The following is a 22,303-nucleotide window of genomic DNA, read 5'->3' on the forward strand; positions in this document are numbered from 1 at the left end:
CATGTAAAACGACAAGTAATTTCAAACCAACGCGTAGAGCGTCAAAACAGTGATGTAAAATCACAATGCACAAGGCAAACACTCGTTGAAAAAGGTAAAAATATCCTCGGCAAGCCTCTAATATTTGTAACTTTATCAACTCGTGATGATATAATTGATATCAGTAGACACTTGGGTGAGATTCTCTATATAACTACAAAGAGCAACAACCAGTTTATTTAACATTCAGGCATTGAACAACCAGCTGTTGAAAGTGTCACGTGACACGTTTGCTGTAGAAACAAGTTGTTGTGACCGGCAAATAACGGTTATATACTTCCGCGTATCTGTGCATCTGTCACACGTGTCACGTGACACACGTCACGCGGTCGGTTTACATCCGTCTCAGTGGACTTACCTCCGGGTGTGTGTGACAGTCCGTCAATAGCGTTTAGGAAGACATGTTTACCTGCGTGTAACACCACTGTATATCAACAACTGATGATGTTCGTATACCTGTTTGCCTGCATTGCCCTGTCGTTTGTACATGGTAAGTTATCTTATATCGTATAGTTTATTTGGAGTAGCCCATTGTTCGTTCTCAGCTGAAGTCCTGCAATGCACCACAGTGTGGGTTCCGCCTTGCTACGGGCGTCACGGCCGGGTGTACAGTCGTCGAAGTGGTCGCTGTGCAGAGTTGCGTCCCTTGGCTAACCCAAACAATAGCGATGGTGGGTAGGAATCTCAGTTCGCCTATGTTCCACCGTTCTGTTTCCACACCAGAGGCACAGACCCGTGGTCGTCGGATGTGAGTGAGTGAGTGAGGTGAGGTGAGGTGAGGTGAGGTGAGGTGAGGTGAGGTGAAATTGGGTTTAACGTCGTACTTGAGAATATTTCGCTCACATGACGACGTGCACGCGTGTGTATGTGTATGTGCGGCTGCTTGTACTAGCCCAGACTTAAGCTGGTTTTATAGTGCTAGCCCACTGAGATACCATGCCGAAGTGAAGCATGAATACCCCACTCAGACACATTATACTGACTCCGATCCGACCAGTACTTGTTGTACCCATTGATGCCGAGCGCCAGGCAGGGACCAACAAGTACCATATTTAAACGTCTTTTGGTACGACGCGGTCGGGGGTCGAACCCGCGACCTTCCGCTCTCCGGGCGGACGCTCTAACCACTACACCACGGAGGCGGTGAGTGAGTGAGTGAGTATTACGCCGTTTTTAGCAATATTCCAGCAATATCACTTCGGGGGACTCCAGAATTAATGGGCTTCACACATTGTACTCATGTGGGGAATTGAACCCGTGTCTTCAGCATGACGATCGAAGCTTTATCCAATAGGCTACCCACCGCACCCTGGGTTTCTGTGAAGCAAATTGGGCTTTGTGGTCGCTTTCAAGACATATGAGGAATCGAACCCGGGTCTTCAGCGTGACGACCGGGCGCTTTAACCATCAGGCTACCCCATCGCCTTGTGTATGATGGATATAGGACCTGCATCACATGGGCTTTCCTCCCACATCGATCTGTTATAATTGGAATTTGTTACCACAACCATAAACACATCTGTGCAGAAACTTAAGGAGGCGAACTATATGGGATGGTTGCCCCAACCTGTCTATCGTATTACATGCATTTTAACCCCAGTTTGCTGTGAAACCGTTATACTGGAAACCTGACGGGACAGCATCCATAATTAAAACTTCAGAGTGTACAAGAAAGGAAGTATCCCAATTCGTCAAAGCAAATCTCATTGTACTAAGGTGTATGTGTGTAAATGTATGTATGTATGTATATATGTATGCATGTGTGTGTGTGTGTGCGCGCGTGCGTGCGTGCGTGCGTGCGTGCGTGCGTGCGTGCGAGTGCGTGCGTGCTAGCGCCCCACACGGGTACAATGTATCTGGTGTCCCCGGCCGTGATATTGCTGGAATATTGTTAAAGCGGCATAAAACCATTCTCACTCACTTTGAAAAACGAGTGAGTGAGTGAGTGAGTTTAGTTTTACGCCGCTTTAAGCAACATTCCAGCTATATCAAGGCGGACACCAGAAACGGGCTTCACATATTGTACCCATGTGGGGAATCGAACCCGGGTCTTCAGCGTGACGAACGAACGCTTTAACCACTACGCTATCCCACCGCCCCTTGAAAAACGAAAAGGCCCAAACAGCACATAAGTTTTTGTGGCCTAATCGGGATGTTTGTCAACTTATGTCTATAACTGATTGTGTTATTTCAGGTGGGGATGTACTGTCAGGCAGTGTTTACTGTAAACACCGTGACTGCGCCTTTACACCCAGTCTCTCCTATAAACAGGGAGCCACGGCTTATGGCGTGTTTAATGATACCCTGGAAGAAAAAGGGTGGGCGCAGCTGGACATCCGGGCAGGTTACGGTCGCCAGGCAAGCGATGCTGACGTCATGTTTGCTGCAGGGTACCTGGAAGGAGTTTTAACATCACGGTAAACCCTTCTTTGATTTATGTCTAGGACGAAACTTCTGATACTTTGACACATTTGAGTTGGTAAAGAACTAAATGTCTGTATTTTAAACTTGTAGTATCAAGGGGTTTTCAGTGTTGGTAATCCCAGTGTACCAAGTATATTATATCGTGTAATACTGGAACAACGTTTCAACAACGACGTGGAGTCATCGTGATAACGTTGTCATGGAGTCGTCCGTGGTAGCGTTGTCATGGAGTCGTCGTGATAACGTTGTCATGGAGTCGTCGTGATAACGTTGTCATGGAGTCGTCGTGATAACGTTGATGGAGTCGTCGTGATAACGTTGTCATGGATTCGTCGTGATAGCGTTGTCATGGAGTCGTCGTGATAACGTTGTCATGGAGTCGTCGTGATGACGTTGTCATGGAGTCGTCGTGATAGCGTTGTCATGGAGTCGTCGTGATAGCGTTGTCATTGAGTCGTCGTGATAACGTTGCCATGGAGTCGTCGTGATAACGTTGTCATGAAGTCGTTGAGATAACGTTGTCATGGCTTCATAGTCGGTAACGGTTGAGGGGCGGTAGGGTAGCCTAATGGTTTAAACGCCCGCTCGTCACGCTGAAGACCCGGGTTAGATTCCCCACATGGATACAATTATACTAAGGCTTAGTCTCTGAATATATATAATTTTGTTAGTAACAAACAAGCCCATTTATATTGAAAAGGAGCCCTAGGGAGACCAGAGATTCAGAACCTGAGGAAATCTAGACTTGCTTTATTTAGGGCTTTAGCAGCGCAGAGAGGGCTTGGCAGTAGGGAAATTAATGTGGTTCAGGGACTGTGAGACAGACTAGGATACAATGTGTGAAGCCCATTTCTGGTATTCCCCGCCGTAATATTTCTGGAATATTGTTAGAAGCGGCGTAAAACCAGACTTACTCACTCACTCACGATAACAGTTGACACCTCAGTACACTCTAGGTATTGAAGTCTGACTTTGTGCAGTTATTACATTTGTTTTACTGTGTTACCATATGTTGTGTTAGAGATAAACTAACAATGGCCAATGTGGCTGCAATCGATTTCATTGTTGTTGTCTATACCGTTATAGCTGTTATAAGCATCAGTAGGTATTTACATCCTCGTTATTACGCTCTTACCAATACATTAAGGTCAGGTATTAGACTGAATTTGTTTGCAACAGCTGGAAAATCAGCATAAACAAGTATTCTCTCTTGTTTGATAAAACACATTTGTTACTGACAATACTGATAAAAATATATTCGTGATAAAATATACACATTTAACAATACATTGTTGTGCTGGGTGTACAGGGTATTATATAGAGGATATTATATGAGTGCCCATGTCATACTATGTATACGACACGAGTGCCAATGTTGTTTTTTCCCAAGTGAGAGCAAGGGATACACCAATGTTTAGGCACGAGTGTCGTATGATATGGGAACAAATATAAGTCGTCAAATTGAGGAAAATAAACCCAAATCTACTTTCAAGCATAAGCTGGCATGTAGAACGCAACGTCACAGAAGAAACGTGACGTAATAGCATTGTTCATGACGTCACGTCACCATGACAAAGTGATATTTTGCCCTAGGGCATCGTACGAAAAGTATGAACCTCGATATGTTCGCCCGCGTAGGTAATAAAATGGCATTATACATAAAGTAATTGAGTGTATTCCATACTGAATACTATAAGTATGAAATAGTCGGCCTCTAACCATTCCAACGCCTATTCGTTTAGCATGTTCCATTTCAGGAGGATATACCAGCACTACCAAAATGTGAAAAACCCGTTCTTCCTTTCGCGGCCGCAAGCCGTGGTTGCGTTTGCACGAAAGTTTTTACACGAACAGGACAGGTGGACACGTGACATGATATTACAATTCTCGTCCACGGACCCGTTTTGGCGACATGTTGGTCACGTGACTGCACAGCTGGATGGCTTATACACTGGCTACAACGACTGGTCCACGACTGAAGAGGTGAGAAGTATTTATAATTTAAGGTCTGCAGCGGCAGGGGTGACCCGACATCTAAGGCGCTGCAACAAGTTGTGCGGAGTTGTCTCCAATGGGTATCCCAGAAACCTATGACCTTGGGTTCAAATCCTAGATCATCTTGATTATGTTTCAATGTTTGTTAGCACCAAGCTCGTGTGTTTGACAAAGGCGTTAAACATGTACAGCCCTTTAAACAGACATGAAACGAAAGTCCCCCACTCACCTTGGTCTTCTCTGTTTTTGCTGACCGCCTCCGTGGTGTAGTGGTTAGAGCATCCGCCCGGAGAGCGGAAGGTCGCGGGTTCGATCCCCGGCCACGTCATACCAAAAGACGTTAAAATATGGTACTTGTTGGTCCCTGCCTGGTGCTCGGCATTAATGGGTACATCAAGGACTGGTCGGCTCGGAGTCAGTATAATGTGTCTGAGTGGGGTATTCATGCTTCATTGCGGCATGGTATCTCAGTGGGCTAGCACTATAAAACCAGCTTCAGTCTGGGCTAGTACAAGCAGCCGCACATACACATACACACGCATGCACGTCGTCATATGAGCGAAATATTCTCAAGCACGACGTTAAACCCAATTTCACCTCACCTCACCTAACCTCTGTTTTTGGTTAAAACCATCTAAACCTTTCCCAAGCCCAAATATATACATGATTTTTCGAAATTCCACCAGTTAGATTCAGAAATGAGAAGAACAAATTGATTATTTAATGTCTGTCCATGGGAAATCTTTGTTAATCCATTATATTGGGCATTACATTTTAGATGTGTTCATGTGTTCATTAGGAATATACTGTCATCTCAAATAATGTACACCTTAACAAGAAGGAACACATATTAATATACTTCATGATTAAGTTTGTACTACACAAACGAAACTACTTCAGCCGATTAATGCTCATCGAAACGAATGTAATGAGTTTGTGTGGTTTTATGCCACTTTTAGGATAATCCAAGCAATATCACAAACGGAATAAGATCCGGGTTTGAATTGATCTTCAGTAACCCATGCTTGTCGAAGAGGCGACTAATGGGATCGGGTGGTCAGGCTCGCTGACTTGATTGACACATGTTGTTGATCGGTGGATTGTCTGGTCCAGACTCGATTATTTACAGACCACTGCCATATAGTTGGAATATTGCTGAGTGCGGCGTTAAACAACAAACCAACCAACCAACCACACACGGAATATGGTTTGGAATCGAACCTTTGCCTTCGGCGTGACGACAAGGCTAAGCTACCACACGACAAATGCAGATGTACTATAATCGATTGTAAACTCAACACTAATGTTCAGTCTGTTGCACGAATCTGTCCTATATCTATTTCAGAAGCTGGATTTCTTTACCTTCCAAGCCCTCAGCGCCTCAGGTGATCTCTCCGACATTATGAGTGCAAGCAACTCCTCACAGCGCCCTGACTGGAGAACCATGACGAAAGCAGAGGTGGACCGCTTCCTCCTAATTGGGAGTCGTTGTTCGGCAGTGGTGAAGGTTAGTGGTAAACATTATCGCCAAACATTGAACTTATTTTGATGTTAAGAAAAAAAGAGAAAAAGAAAATAAAAATAAAATAGAAAATGCGATATTCTCCATCTCAATCAATACGATCGAGGAACGTTTTGTCACTAAACCAAATATGTACTGTGTTTGCTTGAGGACCTAAAACTTAATTTTGGTAGGTTTAAGTTGAAGCAAAGGCTCTTTTGTTTAATCTTAAGAAATTCCCAACTTGCTGTAGATCGCATACATTGTTTGCTCTACATCGTTATACACACGCACGCACGCACGCACGCACGTACGTACGTACGTACGCACACACACACAGAAGCGAAGATTGAACCTCCTGCATAAATTGACTGCATTACGTACATCTCGTACCAGACCAACGCAGCTGGAAGTTAATCAGCAAAAATTCGACATGAAACTGGCCTTTATGAAGCTTTGAAATAATATATTTTAATGGCTGGACATAAACCTTCAGTAAAGTTCAGCCTCTGGTATTTCCATCACGTCTTGGAAAAATGATGTGATAAGACACCCGACAAGCTATTGATCAACATGTTTTAATACATAAACTTTAGTCAAAAATTGTTCCATCGCACTTTGGGCCTCAGATATATTCAAGCTTATCTGAATGTGGTGGTGTATTGTCCTGTGCGTAGAGCTCGGGTAACAAATCAGTTTAAGTTAAGCAACGGTGGGCGCGGATTGTACTTGGATGGGTGACCGTGTTTGGCAGCTTGACTCCTGTGAGTTTCTAGGACAGTCCTGCCTCACACCGAAGCCCATGTGATACATGAGGTCTCACCTTAGCCGTTTGTTCAAACTTGCCTCTGTTCACCCAGCAGAAAATGGGTACCCGGTAAGATAAAGTCATGTGACTATAACCCTCTAGCGCCTAACAGTCAGCTTTGGTTATCCGGGCTAATAATAATCAGTTTGTGTGTTAGCGCTTTGAGGTGAGGTGAGGTGAAATTGGGTTTAACGTCGTGCTTGAGAATATTTCGCTCATATGAAGACGTGCATACGTGTGTATGTGTATGTGCGGCTGCTTGTACTAGCCCAGACTGAAGCTGGTTTTATAGTGCTAGCCCACTGAGATGCCATGCGGCAGTGAAGCATGAATACCCCACTCAGACACATTATACTGACTCCGAGCCGACCAGTCCTTGTTGTACCCATTAATGCCGAGCACCAGGCAGGGACCAACAAGTACCATATTTTAACGTCTTTTGCTATGACGCGGTCGGGGATCGAACCCGCGACCTTCCGCTCTCCGGGCGGACACTCTAACCATTACACCACGGAGGCGGTCGTTAGCGCTTTGAGCATGTGCCCTTTTACATGGAAAAGGCACATTATGAATTCACAGTGATTATCATGTATAACATCGTCAATTTCACCAAGTTAGTAATGTGTGACTGTGAATTGGCTTGACATTTTGGTACGTTTAAAGTCAGTTAAAAGCAGGAGTTTCTTTTAATCCCATCATGCATTCATATTTGGTGACCATATTTGGTAACACATTTGCACAATTGTAAGTTATTTAGAATATGGATATAAATGATGCTTTAACCTGAAAAAACCCACACTGTCATTTTTCCAAATGTGTTTGCTCCATCAAAGTAACAGAATGAAATATTCTGTTCTAGTACAAAAATGTAAAATGATTTTAAATGTAAATGAAACAAGTGCATTTGAAGCACAGCGTTGTTTTACATGTTTCCAGAATATCTGCTTTCTAGTCATTTTTATCTCTCAGAATTTAGAATTTCCCAAATGAAGAAACATGTCTACAACGTAGAAGATTCTTTTCGTTCCAAATTCCATGAAACAAAGGTCACATTATGGGACTTAACATATCCTTAACGAATTAAGATCTCCCTGAAGGTTCCGTTCTCCGGATTATGTATTTTCTAAAGGACAAGGGTCTTGAGATATTTTTTACTTCATTAAAAAAATCCTTGTTACTGACATGCATTAATTGTATTTCTGCATATCTTCCCAATGATTAAGATATCTTGACATTATGGTGTCTTGAAGGAATATTCTTAAAATAGCTACTTATTTAAGTCAGGTTATAGTGCAAGACATCCTTCTAAAGCTTCACCCTCTTTCCTTTGAAGGTAGCGGTGGGGTAGCCTATTGGTTACAGCATTCGCCCGTCACGCCGAACACCCCGGGCTCGATTCCCAATGTGGGTACCATGTGTGAAGCCCATTTCTGGTGTCCACTTTGTGATATCACTGGGATATTTGTAAAACTAAAGTTACTCACTCTCCCTTGAAGTCAGCTCGCGCGGTCGCGCTATGACAGGGTGGTTATATCACGTCATAGCTACCTTCGGGATTCAGTTGTGTCAGAAAAATGATGGAATGTCCTTATACAGACGCACGTTAGACTTTATTCCTTTCCACGAAATAACACCTTATGTAGGACTAAAGTGTGCTTGGTTTCGGAAACTTTTACTGACACACCTCGAACGCTGTCGAACTCTACACTAAATTTTACAAGTATTTATCGTGAAAACTTTATTATTGTTTGATGAGCTACTTGATAAAATCGTCAGTTGATGTCATACATTACAAGAGTTACATCCCTTCCACTACCAAAAACAAGTCCGCTGGATTCTGAATGTAACATTGTCCACTCGTGATAATTCCGGTTCAGAACACGTGTTTGTTTGTTGTTTAACGCTGCACTCAGCAATATTCCACCTAGAGGACAGCGGTGTGTAATTAATCGAGTCTGGACCAGACAATCCAATGATCAACAGCTTGAGGATCGATCTAACCAATTGGGATACGAGTGAGTGACTGAGTTTAGTTTTACGCCGCACTCAGCAATATTCCAGCTATATGGAGGCGGTCTGTAAATAATCGAATCTGGACCAGACAATCTAGTGATCAACACCATGAGCATCGATCTACGCATTTGGGATACCATGACATGTGTGACCGATCCTGACCACCCAATCCTGTTAGTCTCCTGAAAACAGTGAGTGAGTGAGTAAGTATGGTTTTACGCCGCTTTTAGCAATATTCCAGCAATATCACGGGGGACCAGAAATGGCCTTCACACATTGCACCCATGTGGGGAATCGAACCCGGGTCTTCAGCATGTCGAGCGGACGCTTTAACCATTAGGCTACCCCACCGCCCCTCCTGAAAAGAGGTGCTACCAGCTTCTGAAATAGTGCGGCGTACTACAGACACATCCTGTGACACCGATTGCAAAGTTCAAACTATCGATTTTAAACTGCCTTTGAATTTTACACGCACTGCTATGAAGTAGACCTTAGCTCATTCAGTTGTGAACCCGTCCACCCTCATAAATTGTGCTGCCTTCGCTCTGCGGAGTTGCGTCCCTTAGGAGGGCAAGAAACCGATATTTATCGATTTGGGATTTCACAAATGTTCTAACGTCTAGAAACTGCATGGCTTTGGGATTTTCTCCAACTTGGAGATAAGTGCCCGTGATTTACATGTCACTAAAATACTGTTAAAACCGATGTCGTACGTAACTCATTGAGTGGGGGCTTTTACTGAAGCTATGAAGACAGAGGACGACCAACAGTAGCAGCGATGCCTTAACCGTGGTGTCCTACATTGATTTGTGCCTAGTTCGCAACATTCCGTATCATCTGTCGGAAGTCATGCAAGTATTTGTAGAGGTTGGGACAAGGTTATTGCAGAATCAGCCAGAGGCTGGCATTGGTCTGATGCTCGCATGATCTGATGTCGACATGCCTGATTTCGTGCTGTTGCTCGACAAAGATCCGACAAAGAGAGTGAAACTGAAGGTGTGAGTGGGTAAGTCCGTGAGTGCAACAGTCCAAGGAGCACCGGGGATATGAGTGAGTGAGTGAGTTTAGTTTTACGCCGCACTTAGCAATATCCCAGCTATATGGCGGCGGTCTGTAAATAATCGAGTCTGGACCAGACAATCCAGTGTTCAACAGCATGAGCATCGATCTGCGCAATTGGGAACCGATGACATGTGTCAACCAAGTCAGCGAAACTGACCACCCGATCCCGTTAGTCGCCTCTTACGACAAGCATGAGTTACTGAAGCATAGTCGCCTTTTATGGCAAGCACATGGATTGCTGAAGACCTATTCTACCCCGGATCTTCACGGGTCACAGGGGAATGGAACCCTTCGGTGCAACGGGCAAACACGTTATCCACCATACTTTGGGTTGGTTGTTGTTTAACGCCGCAATATTCTAGCTATATGGCGGCGGTCTGTAAATAATCAAGACTGGACCAGACAATCCAGTGATCAACAGCATCAGCATCGATCTACGCATTTGGGATACGTTGAGATGTGTCAACCAAGTCAGCGAGCCTGACCACCTGATCCCGTTAGTTGTCTCACGGCAAGCATAGCTTTCTGAAGACCAATTCTAGCCCGGATATTGACGGATACACCTCCAGGCCAACACACTGCCCATCTTTTCCTATACCAAAGCACACTGCAACTTTTTAATAACTATAGTTTCTCCCTCAGGTAACTGACAACTTCGATAACATATTTATGGGCCACTCCACCTGGTTCCTGTACCAGACCATGCTGAGGATATACAAGTACTGGACCTTCAAACTGCAGGACGAAACCACCAAGGTCAAAACGATGTCCTTCTCAAGTTATCCAGGTTAGTGGCCCCTGCTTACTGGGAATGCTGACTCGAGCCTCTGGCAGCACCTTCCCTTATAGTGCATCGTCAACACGGCCGCGCTGCGCTGTAGTAGCTGAACTAGTCGTAGCGTATATCTATTGTTCCAAGGCAACCGAATTAGGCGTGGCATATAATTCAAATTATCCCCTTTCCATGCTAAGGGACCGTTCATAATTTAGGGCGAGGGGTGGGGGTGAAGAATGATGTTGATTTTATGGAGAAGTGTGTACAATGTGAATGCCCCCCACCAAAAAAAAAAAAAAAAGGTAGAAAGTAAGTGATCCCCCTGCATGTCATGTACAAAATCAACGACAGCCCCTCCTCCCAAATATGGGTGACCCCCCCTTGAAATCATTATCACCCCACCTAACCATAAATTATGAACGGTCCCTAAAGGCGCGATGGGATAGCCTAGTGGTTCCATTCCCCAGACTGGTATACTGTGTGAAGCCTATTACCGGTGTGCCCCGGCAGTAAGAACAGCGAGTTCACCGCAAAAAGACCTCACAGGTATATTCAAGGGTGATGGGTGAACTTTGAAATATACGACTGCCGCTGGCTGAAGTGTTCATCTCACTGTTTTTCTTTGGTCTCCGTACATGAAGGTATAGGTTCTATTTGACATGTTTAAAACTTTATGATTTTACAAGAGTTTATGAAGATCTGGATTACACCTGGCCTTCAGGAACACAAAGCTGGTCGTAAGAGGAGAATATTGGAATCGGCGGACGGACCCATTGACTTGGTAGATGCATGTAATATAATTCCTATCGCCTAAGTCGATGCTTATGATGTCAATCACTAGATTGTGTGATCTGGACTCGATTACTTAAAGACCACAAATAAGTGGAATATTGCTGACCGCGACACAAACAACAAATAAATGACTACATTTCATGCTAAGATAGCAGGTTACAAGAGAACCCTGTTTAATTGCCTCCGGTGACCATCGAAAAATTTGCGGTGGGTAGCCTAGTGGTTAAAGCGTTCGCTCGTCACGCCGAAAACCCTGAATCGATTCCCCACATGGGTACAATGTGTGAAGCCCATTTCTGGTGTGCCCCGCTGTGATATTGCTGGAATATTGCTAAAAGCGGCGAAAAAATAAACGCACTCACTATCGAAAAAGCTGGCTGTCATGGACCCTCGTTGAGCGTGTGTCACACTGTTGACAAAGGGTTTCTATTGCAAACGGTCCATGCACCACCTAGATATGGCTACACCATTGATGTCTAGGCTTAAGATTTATATACCACAAACATTTTTTGTACCACAACTTGTTCGTGGGTTAATATCTATCATCCATTGTCCCTAGCCCTCATTTCCTCCGAAGTTTCGGTGGGGTAGCCTAGTGGTTAAAGCATGCGCTCGTCACGCCATTCGATTCCCTACATGGGTACAATGTGTGAAGCCTATTTCTAGTGTCCCCCGTTGTGATATTGCTGGAATATTGCTAAAAGTTGCGTAAAATTAAACTCGCTCACCCACCGAAGACGACAGTGAGTGAGTGAGTATATTTGTACGCCGCTTGTAGCAATATTCCAGAAATATCAGGGCGGGGACACCAGAAATGCGCTTCACACATAGTACCCATGTGGGGAATCGTACCGGGGTTTTCAGCGTGACGAGCGAACGCTTTAACCACTAGGCTATCCCACCGTCCCCCCAGATGATAGAAACACAGAGCGGAGGCTTTATGTTTTCGTATTCCGGATCACCTTACTCATTGTTTACTTGCAAATGACCATAAAGTAAAACGACTCATCACTTCAATGCTAGAAAGATCGGTTTTGTCTGAATGCTAAGAAGTGTTTCAGGTGTCAAAGTCTGCTGAAGATGATAATGTCATTAAAACTCCGATTTCCAGCTACGTTAAGTGAACCGTTAATATATGTCTGTTGTCGCAACAAATCGAAATATATAAGGTCTGCAAAATATCAACTTTCTTACAAACATGTAAATGATGACATTTGGAAGGGTGTGCTGTTACCATGATAGCTTCATCTTGTGATCTTTTCGTCTGAACCAATCCCGCCGTATGAAACCCTACACAAGCGGAGAGAATCATATAAAGCCGTGTAAATGTTATGTTGTTGAAAGTAGTGAGTGAGTTAGTGAGTGAGTTGGGTTTTACGTCGCTTTTAGCAATATTCCAGCAATATCACGGCGGGGGACACCAGAAATGGGCTTCACACATTGTACCCATGTGGGGAATCGAACCCGGCGTGACGATTGAACGCTTTAACCACTAGGCTCTTCCACCGCTTGTTGAAAGTAAGGCAAAGATCTCTATCTGTTTAACAAATTTGTTTAACAAAAATGCCATGGACCATGGTTTGGGAATGAATATCGTCCGTTGCAACCACGTCCAGATCTGGACAATGTTGTTCAGTTTCTGCTGTTACCATTCCTTCGCCAACAGTACCACGGCTGCAGGGGATATCTGCCAACCGCCGTTCGTCAAGACTAATACCCAACTCAACACTTTTGTGATCATCAGATGAGGATACGTCCTCATCCAGAACCGTTTTGTAAACAGCGAGAAGTCGGCACCGCAACGTGATGACGTCACAGGGCGATCTTTTATTCTGCAGTTTATGAATCAACTTAATCGACAGCAAACACGATATTGTTGGATAAAAAACTCTACAACAGTTATTACTGTGACTATATTCAGATATGATTCCAGGCACATTAGTGTTATGTAGGTTTAACGTAATGCTTCTCTTTAGCATGAGTAAACAATCATATTGTATCTGAGTATAGAACTAATTTGCATTCTTATTTGTGATCGCTTTCATTGTTTTGTACTTGCATATGTTTATTGTTTCCTGTAATTGTGTCATGATTTCGCTGATCCTTAAAGGCACAATGTCACACAATTTTGACAATATTTTGGCCTATATTTTATATATTGGGGGCATATGCCCTCACTATAGCTTCCTATTGATGCAATAAAATACTTATTATCCCTTGCCTGAAATCGATAATTGAAACTTCGAGGCGAACCGCTTCCAAACATAAACACTTGCCATATATGGAATGTAAAGATTGCTCTGTACATCGAAAACTGTCGCACGCGGTGTTGTCGGTGTTTGCCGAACTGGTTTCAATCACAAGTTGTGCGTAGGATATTCGTATAGAGCTCTCTAAGGGACATAACTCTATGGGGTTCGCTTGAAATAATGTTCGGCAGGTAGAGGGCGCGAGAGTCGATTTAATGCAATGTTGCATTAATTCATTCTAACGTTTTAATTTAATATTGTAATCTGAATACGTAATTGTTTTTGGAATAAATTATATGGTAGCTTCCCTGAGGGCTGATAGTTCGTATTATTGAGAGAAATGCATTAGAGAAATGTTGTGTGACATTGTGCCTTTAAAAGGTAATACTTTAATAGAAAACAAAAGCGACACAACCATTACTATTGTCATGTAAGCTTTTAGCAGAGACCGTTGTACATCAATGCCGCGTACTTGTTTGTTTACGTTCTGATTAAATCACAAGTTTGTGTGACTAATTTCTAAATTCCGTTGGTTTCACTTAATTTACTGCTTTAAAGTAATATTTCTAATTTGTTTTCAAGGTATCATGATTGGTGTACCCCTTACATTGTTTAGAGGACCCATGAAGATCCCTTTTTGGAATTAGTCTTCAGCAAACAATGCTTGTCGTAAGAGGCTACTAACGGGATCGGGGTGTCAGGCTCTTTGACTTGGTTGTCTCTTGTGTTAGTTTTCCAGTAACGTAAATAGGCGTTCATGCTGTCAGTCAATGGATTGTCTGGTCCAGACTTGATTATGTACAGATTGGCGTTCTTCAGCTGGAATGTTGCTAAGAGCGGCGTTAAGCCTCGAACAACCAACAAAAGGATGGAATCTACCAAATCCATGCATTAGTTCTAGCTCTATCAACTGATGTTCGACCCTGTAGGCTCCTCTGCACAAGATTCCAAATCTTCATAAAATCTGTTCACAGAGACAGATTGTTACCATATAGTGTAAAACCTACAGCGTTACACAACAAACAAGCTAGCAAATATCTCTGGAGTAGTTTCATACAAGAAAGAAAACGAACAGCAGGTTGACAATAAAACAGAAACGAAACACAATTTTCCGCTCCCGATCCTCATTGACATCAATTCAAGTAGTGTCCATTTTGATGTTTGCCATGCAGTGTGTACGCGATCCTCACAGAAATATTTGTTTCAGGAATATTGGCATCGGTTGATGACTTCTACGTTATGAGCGACACATCGTTGGTGATGTTGCAGACTACCAACGACATCTTCAACGCTTCTTTGTTCAACCTCATACAACCTCATTCCCTTCTTGCCTGGCAGCGAGTCCGAGTCGCCAACATGGCGGCAACATCGGGACCGGAGTGGGCAGAAATGTACAAGAGATTTAACTCAGGTAACATAACAATGTTGAGTATTTCATAGGGATCCCGGAAGGTCGCGGGTTCGATCCCCGACCGCGTCATACCAAAAGACGTTAAAATATGGTACTTGTTGGTCCCTGCCTGGCGCTCGGCATTAATGGGTAAAACAAGGACTGGTCGGCTCGGAGTCAGTATAATGTGTCTGAGTGGGGTATTCATGCTTCACTGCGGCATGGTATCTCAGTGAGCTAGCACTATAAAACCAGCTTCAGTCTGGGCTAGTACAAGCAGCCGCACATACACATACACAAGCATGCACGTCGTCATATGAGCGAGCTATTCTCAAGCACGACGTTAAACCCAATTTCACCTCACCTCATGAGGATCCTGGGGTACAGGTCCACAGTAAACCAAAAGTGTTATTGTGAAGAGGAGCGTTTGGTCTGTTTGATTTTACACGTACCCCGACGCCGTAGGTCTTTACCCACATCACAGGGTTGTCTGGCCCAGACACGATGGTTTTCGTGGTGTGCTGACAGGGAAAAACGTATTCATTTTAATTCCCATTTAGTTTGAAAACATACGAGCCAGCGATGCTTCTACATGTAAGTGAACCCGTGCAGATCCGATTCTGAACCGGCCTTCTGCAACGCAGTATTATTATAATCGGCGTCTAACGGTATCGGGTCGTCATCAGGGTCGCTGATGCATGTCATCGTATCCCAATTGATGTCAATCACTTGATTGTCTGACCCAGACTTGACTGATTTACTGACCGCCGCCATGTAGCTGGGATATTGCGGCGTTAAACTAAACAAACAAGTAATTCTAAGTTTATCGATTATCTCCCCTTGTCCCTTCATCCTTTCCGGTTTTCTTAAAATATACCTTCTTGTCTTGAGTTCACAGTGTCAAATGGGGCGGCGGGGTAGCCTACTGGTTAAAGTGTTCGCTCGTCACGCCGAAGACCCGGGTTCGATTCCCTACATGGGTACGATGTGTAAAGCCCATTTCTGGTATCCCCCGCCGTGATATTGCTGGAATATTGCTAAAAACGGCGTAAAAACTCACTCCACTCCACAGTGTCAAGTTGAGCATTTTTATGTACCACGATCCGGTGGTCGTTGGTTCGAATCCCAGATTCGGTCCGATAATGATCTTTTGTTTTCCCACCCACGTGGTGATGTGGATAAACGTTTACGGCCTCTGTCAATGGGGTCTTTTCTCTCACTACAACACCGGCATTTGTCCGATCTAGCACATGCGCATAACTATAAAGGTGAAATAATCGTGAACGATACGTTTGAAGTCACCTCACCTCGCCTGAGATCCAGATCAGTGTTTCCGGTAAACGTTTGTTTGAGGACATACATCCGATCTAAACCAAGTGAGTCACCAAGGCCACACATAAGAGTTTATTAAACGATTAACATGGGCAAATAAAGGAGTTCCACTTGTTGCTCTTACGCCAATATGGAACTGACAGTTTGCGACAAACGTATGGTTATCTCACACACAATAGCTAATGTACCCCACAAAGAACGTGTAGGCTACCTTCTAAGCTTATATAGGGGCAATGGGGTAACCTAGTGGTTAAAGCGTTCGCTTGTTACGCCGAAAACCCGGGTTCGATTCCGCACATGGGTACAATGTGTGAAGCCCATTTCTGGTGTCCCAGAAGCTAAAAGCGCGTAAAACTAAACTCACTCACTCACTCTAACCGTATGTTTGTAGGCACTTACATGAACCAGTACATGGTAATAGACTTGAAGCGTTACCAGCCCAAGCAACACCTTGAGGACAACTTACTGTGGGTGGTGGAACAGATTCCCGGGCTCGTAGTATCAGGTGACCAGACACAGATACTGAGAAAAGGTATGAACGTCCATTCACCTTCTTTACAACACATAAGGGGCGGTGGGGGTAGTTTCGTGGTTAAAGCGTTCGCTCGTCCCGCCGAGGACCCGGGTTCGATTCCCCAAATGGGTAAAAATGTGTGAAGCCCATTTCTGGTGTCTCCTGCCCTGATATTGCTGGAATATTGCTATACTGACTCACTCACTTTTACGGAACACACTGGCATTTTTACAAATATGATTAATATCTTGTGGTTGCAAATTAATTTCGTCAAGGTATATTTACACTTGCTCTTTGAAAAAAAATACTCCAAAAGTTGATAATTACTTAAGGATATTGAAAGACATATTCACCACTGAAAAATTCATTTCCAGTAGAAATAATAGTGATGAAAGCTTTTTAGCCAAATGGTTTCCTCCCATCCCAGAATTTAATGCTGAATGGCTATTTAACCAAAACATATTACTGATATTGATATTTAATGTACTATACCCACAAGCTGTTTTGTACACATATTCCCCTATATGCTTGTATTCAACGTATTGGGAACAATAAAAACAACAACAACAACAAAAATAAAACAATAAAAACCCTACGGGGTGGACTACCCGGTGGATAAACACGTTTGCTGTTTTTCTTACTGTGACTGTGTGCCAGGGTAGGATGCCCTTTTTGTACCTATAGTCACGGGCGCCGTAATTCAACCCATATGTGAAACTAATCCTGAATGTCATTATATTTTTATATATTTTATTATATATCATTGAGAAACTCATATGTACGCCTGAAATGTCTAATCCTTGAGCTCTTTAAAAAGAAGTATTTCCGGAGGCTTATTTATCTAATTATCGATACTTCATCCAACTCTATATTTGTATCATTAACTTTTCAAAGGCTATTGGGCGTCCTACAACGTCCCCTTTTACGAGAGCATCTACAACATCAGTGGCTATCCTGAATTTGTATCTGTGCACGGCTCCGATTACTCGTATGAGATGGCCCCTCGGGCGAAAATATTCCGTCGAGACCATAGCACCATCCATGACATGGAGACCGCCCAACAGCTGCTCAGATCTAACGGTAAATACTCTGATTGTCACAATTTTTATCATTTTCTGTCCTACTCAGTTTATAAGTTTAGCCCAGCATTGGAATCAATAGGATATGACTACATGGATTAAATGGTACAGAACTTATGACCACATTTATGGAGTTTCGACTTTCTCCTCATATTATTTTCAAGGATATTTAGGTGCAAAACTATACAAGACAGTAATTCTTGCAAAATAATGGGAATAATATCTTCTGACATATTTCTCATACTTGACTCCATAAACTGACGAGGAGAGACGAGATAGAGAAGTGGTAACTGAAGACTCGGTATGATTCCACACAATGTTTTTTATGAAATGCGAAAAACATACATTTCTTAGTGACATAATATAGGTTGATGAATTCATTTCTAAAATATATTTTTGCTTCAGGCTAATTTATAAGGTTGTACTGAATGGCTTTTTTCCAAAACACCGGGATAAAGCTGTTTGGAAATGAACACCAATCTTTATATCTCACAGTAACATATCAATTCTATATGGTCTAGACTATAGATGATGTCCAGCTGGTTAAGACATATATATGTGTCATTTTCTGAAAATGAATACCGGTGGAATACAAGCCCAAAGACTAAGTTTGTAACATCAGTACCAGCTTAGTTTCGGCTTTTCAAATAGTGACATCAATTGTCCTCAGTTTTCCCTTGCGTTTCAGATTATGCCAATGACCCTTTTTTCGGAAGATAATGCTTGCTATGCTGTTTGTTGTCGGGGCGACCTGGTGACGCCGGGGCCCGTGGCAGATGGGTGCATTGACACTAAGGTAACATAGAAACATATAAACGTGTTGCAGAAACGTGAGAAGACAGTTCACAGTGCCAGTTCCACTGATTGATGCTGCCAAGACCAAATCCAAGCCTTCCAACTTGTTGGTCTTATAATCACTGACATTTCTATTGTTGACAATAACAACAATCACCATTGAAATACGGAGCTAAATATCTTGGGTGACTCTTTACCAATTTGGAACAAAACCCAGTTATGATTCTGTCGCAGTATGTGCTACAAGTGGGCAAGAGGAGATGATGAACCTGTTGAATGGTTTTCCGAGTGGGTGAAGTCAGTGTGTAATGCTGTGATTGGTAGACTGACTGACTGACTGAGTTTGGTTTTACGCCGATTTTAGCAATATTCCAGCAACATCACGGTGGGGGACAGCAGAAATGGGCTTCACACATTGCACCCACGTGGGGATTCGAACCCGGGTCTTCGGTGTGACGAGCCAACGCTTTAACCACTAGGCTACCCCACCGCCCTGTGATTGATAGGATGCTCATAATCACAAAGAGGAAGCAGGACATATGTGTGTCTTTGTCCCCCAAAATACCGTAGCTGCTATAAGGCGGGACTTACAAAACGGTTTTTTTATTTTCTCTTCCCTGGTCGCTGACACTGATTGCTCAACAAACGAAAATCCGCATAAAACACAGATATTTGACCTGCAGTATATACGCTTAAGGGTTTCTGATGACATGGTTACTATTAGCTTATATTTCCGCAAGATGACTGTTTACTCGCTGTTGTGAATAATGCGTCCTCCATGTGTATAACACTCGGAACCGATCGTGCGGAAAATAGCATTCGGAATCGTTCGAGTTTCCGAGGTAAAAGTTCAAACGGTATGTGCGAATGTTGAATTTGGCGATTTGGTAAGCTGTGTTCTGATTGGTCAGTTCCCAAAGGTTAGCTGACCCGACCTTCTTCTAGGGTTTGTTAGACTCAGTATAGCAGTGTAACGAATAATACTGAGCCTAAGTTCACTTAGACTGGCTGTCAACAAGGACTTTCCTGATATTAACAGGAAGTATTTGAAACAAGTGGAACCCATACCCTGTGGCCATGCTTGTGGATTTGTTTGGATGTTTGTGACAAATGAGAAATGAATTGTGAGAGGGTGGAATTACTCAAAAGGAATATCTATTTGAAATTTGAAGATGTGGCATTTAGCCACAAAGTAAACACCCCACGGGCACATTTAATGGTCCCCGCCTTGCTGATCTGTTTCCTTGTGCATATAAATCGGGAATTAACTTAAGCTTCAGGCATATACACAATCTCAGCACTGGTCAAATAACCAAGCTCCATAATGTGAACTTTCGATATATGAAAGTCGGGCCAGACCTTCACTGTTTCATTTTTTTATCTATGCATAAAAATTAAGAATAGTAAAAATATTCGCTGAGGAAATACTTCAATCCGTTTATGACAAGCAATATTTCAGCAGCTGAAAGCTTCCCCTTTGGTACAATGAACCGTACTCTTTCCAGGAAGACTTCAAAGACTCATACGACTCTTGCTGAAAAGTATTGTTTGGTCAGGGTGGCAAACTTTAAAACCACAGTAAAGCGTTAAAATGGTTTGATTGTATTGAGGTTGATGGCTGTCAAACCGCGCCAGTGATCAGACGATGTCCAGTATAAATCAGTTCTCTATTTTGACGTGTATATCGTGCTTTTCAAAACCTTGCCTTAGCATGTTCGTGGGACGGGCGCAGTGACAAGGGTATGCTCACCGTTTCGCGAACATCTTGTGTCATCAGTTTGTCAGTGATTATTAAACACATGATAGTGATTCGGTCAAAAAGATGAGTGAAAGCAGGACACAGGAACTGGTTCCATAGACTGATCCACTGGGCGGCTAGCATTACATGCAATTTTGGTCCTGTCGTAGGCTTCGGCCCATCCCATCTTGTACATTTTCTGTCATGGCAAAATAGCAGTGTTTTGCTGCCTCAAAAGGTTTGTTACAACACATGTAACTTCTGGGCGGACATTATCATGCAGCAACGATTTTGACTCGTAACTAAACTTGACACGATATAGCTGCGCAAATAAAAATCGGGTTTCAATCGACTTGCAGACATAACAATAAAGAATTGGTAGGTGTCATGAGTGGTGCTCGATAGGCCAATCATCCATGATTATTTTTACATTTAGTTTTAAACGATTGCATTCGATGGTAGCGTAGCGATCGGTAAAGCAGTCGGGTGGGGTGCACCAAAGTGTCCGGCCATGTCATTATGTATTGTACTGTGTAGCATTTCCAGTCGGGAGTCATCTCAAATTTGAATACATTAAAAAAATATAATCCTTGCTAAGACCCGAGGGCCTGTGGTGGTGCCACCATATGTCATTACACTTTCTCCCCCAAATGTGTGAGTTTAAGTTTACACCGCTTTTAGCCTATTCAAGCAAAATCACGGCGGGGGACACCAGAAATGGGCTTCACACATTGTACCCATGTAGGGAATCGAACCGGGATCTTCTGCGTGATGAGCTAATGCTTAAACCACGAGCTTGTTATCGTTACTCGAAGACATGGGGCGTTGCCCAAATATCATGCACTGGTAAATCCTGTCCTGACTCGATTATTTACAGACCGATGGAATATTGACTGGCGGTGAACACCCTCTTGTGACATGTAATAAAAAAGAACGATGACTTTAAGTAAACATAGTAATACTTTAACATAAAAATCACCCCAGCACCCTGCGCCCACCCCCTCCAGACACACTGTGCAGGAATGTAAGGAAATGTTATATGTGATGATTGCCTCAACTAGTTTCGTATCATCACACACGCACGCACTCACGCAGACATACTCCGGGCGAGTAAAACAGAAATGAAAAGAGGTTGGATGTTAGCAGCATCTGAAACATGTCTTATTTTCTTTTTTAAACTAGGTAACAGATGTCGACCTGGCCTTGAACAGCTCAGCCTCGATCATAAGTGGTCCAACTACAGCAAACAATCTGGAGTCATTTGATTGGTCAAAGGAGTTCAAGAACATATCGCACATTGGATTACCACAGAAATATGACTTTTCGTTTTACAACGTCTATGCCATGTTATAGGAGACGAGAATGTACAGTATATTAAACAGCACTACTGAAACGACAATTGTAACTTTACTCTGATTAGCTTCACAATAACAACGTGTATAAATAGTTGTTTATTGTGATTATACACCTTTAACTACCGTTTGAAGGTTACGTACGTAAGGTGGAATACGTTTGAAAGTATACTTAATAAGTATTTCAAACTTAATTTTAAAAAGACATCATTGTCATTAATTTCAAGCTTAGCGCACAGGGCATAGATTTTCGAAGCTCTCTTAGCGCTAAGAGAGCTTCGAAAATCTAGGCCCAGATCTCGTATTTTCTTAAAGCAAGTATCTACCAGTGCAGAATTGAGCCACCCATATAATTTGATAAATGAGCTTGACATTGCAAGCAAATGTATGTACATATGAAGTATTACGGACGTGAGTAGACAACATCTGTTGTGTATTGGAACCC

General features: G+C 43.0%; 1 protein-coding gene across 1 annotated transcript; it reads left to right on the forward strand.

The window, feature by feature from the left end:
- Positions 1 to 367: 367 nt before the first annotated feature.
- On the forward strand, positions 368 to 22,055 carry LOC124289318 (phospholipase B-like 1). Its single transcript, XM_046725927.1, has 10 exons — positions 368 to 529; positions 2,234 to 2,456; positions 4,221 to 4,446; positions 5,804 to 5,965; positions 10,485 to 10,629; positions 14,866 to 15,069; positions 16,772 to 16,912; positions 17,789 to 17,974; positions 18,662 to 18,769; positions 21,689 to 22,055. Exons 1-9 carry the CDS (start codon positions 481 to 483, stop codon positions 18,691 to 18,693), a joined length of 1,368 nt encoding a protein of 455 aa, XP_046581883.1. The 5' UTR covers positions 368 to 480; the 3' UTR covers positions 18,694 to 18,769; positions 21,689 to 22,055.
- Positions 22,056 to 22,303: the final 248 nt, after the last annotated feature.

Source organism: Haliotis rubra, unplaced genomic scaffold (assembly GCF_003918875.1).
Source record: "Haliotis rubra isolate DU_JTF1 unplaced genomic scaffold, ASM391887v1 Scf44, whole genome shotgun sequence".
Classification (NCBI taxonomy): domain Eukaryota; kingdom Metazoa; phylum Mollusca; class Gastropoda; order Lepetellida; family Haliotidae; genus Haliotis; species Haliotis rubra.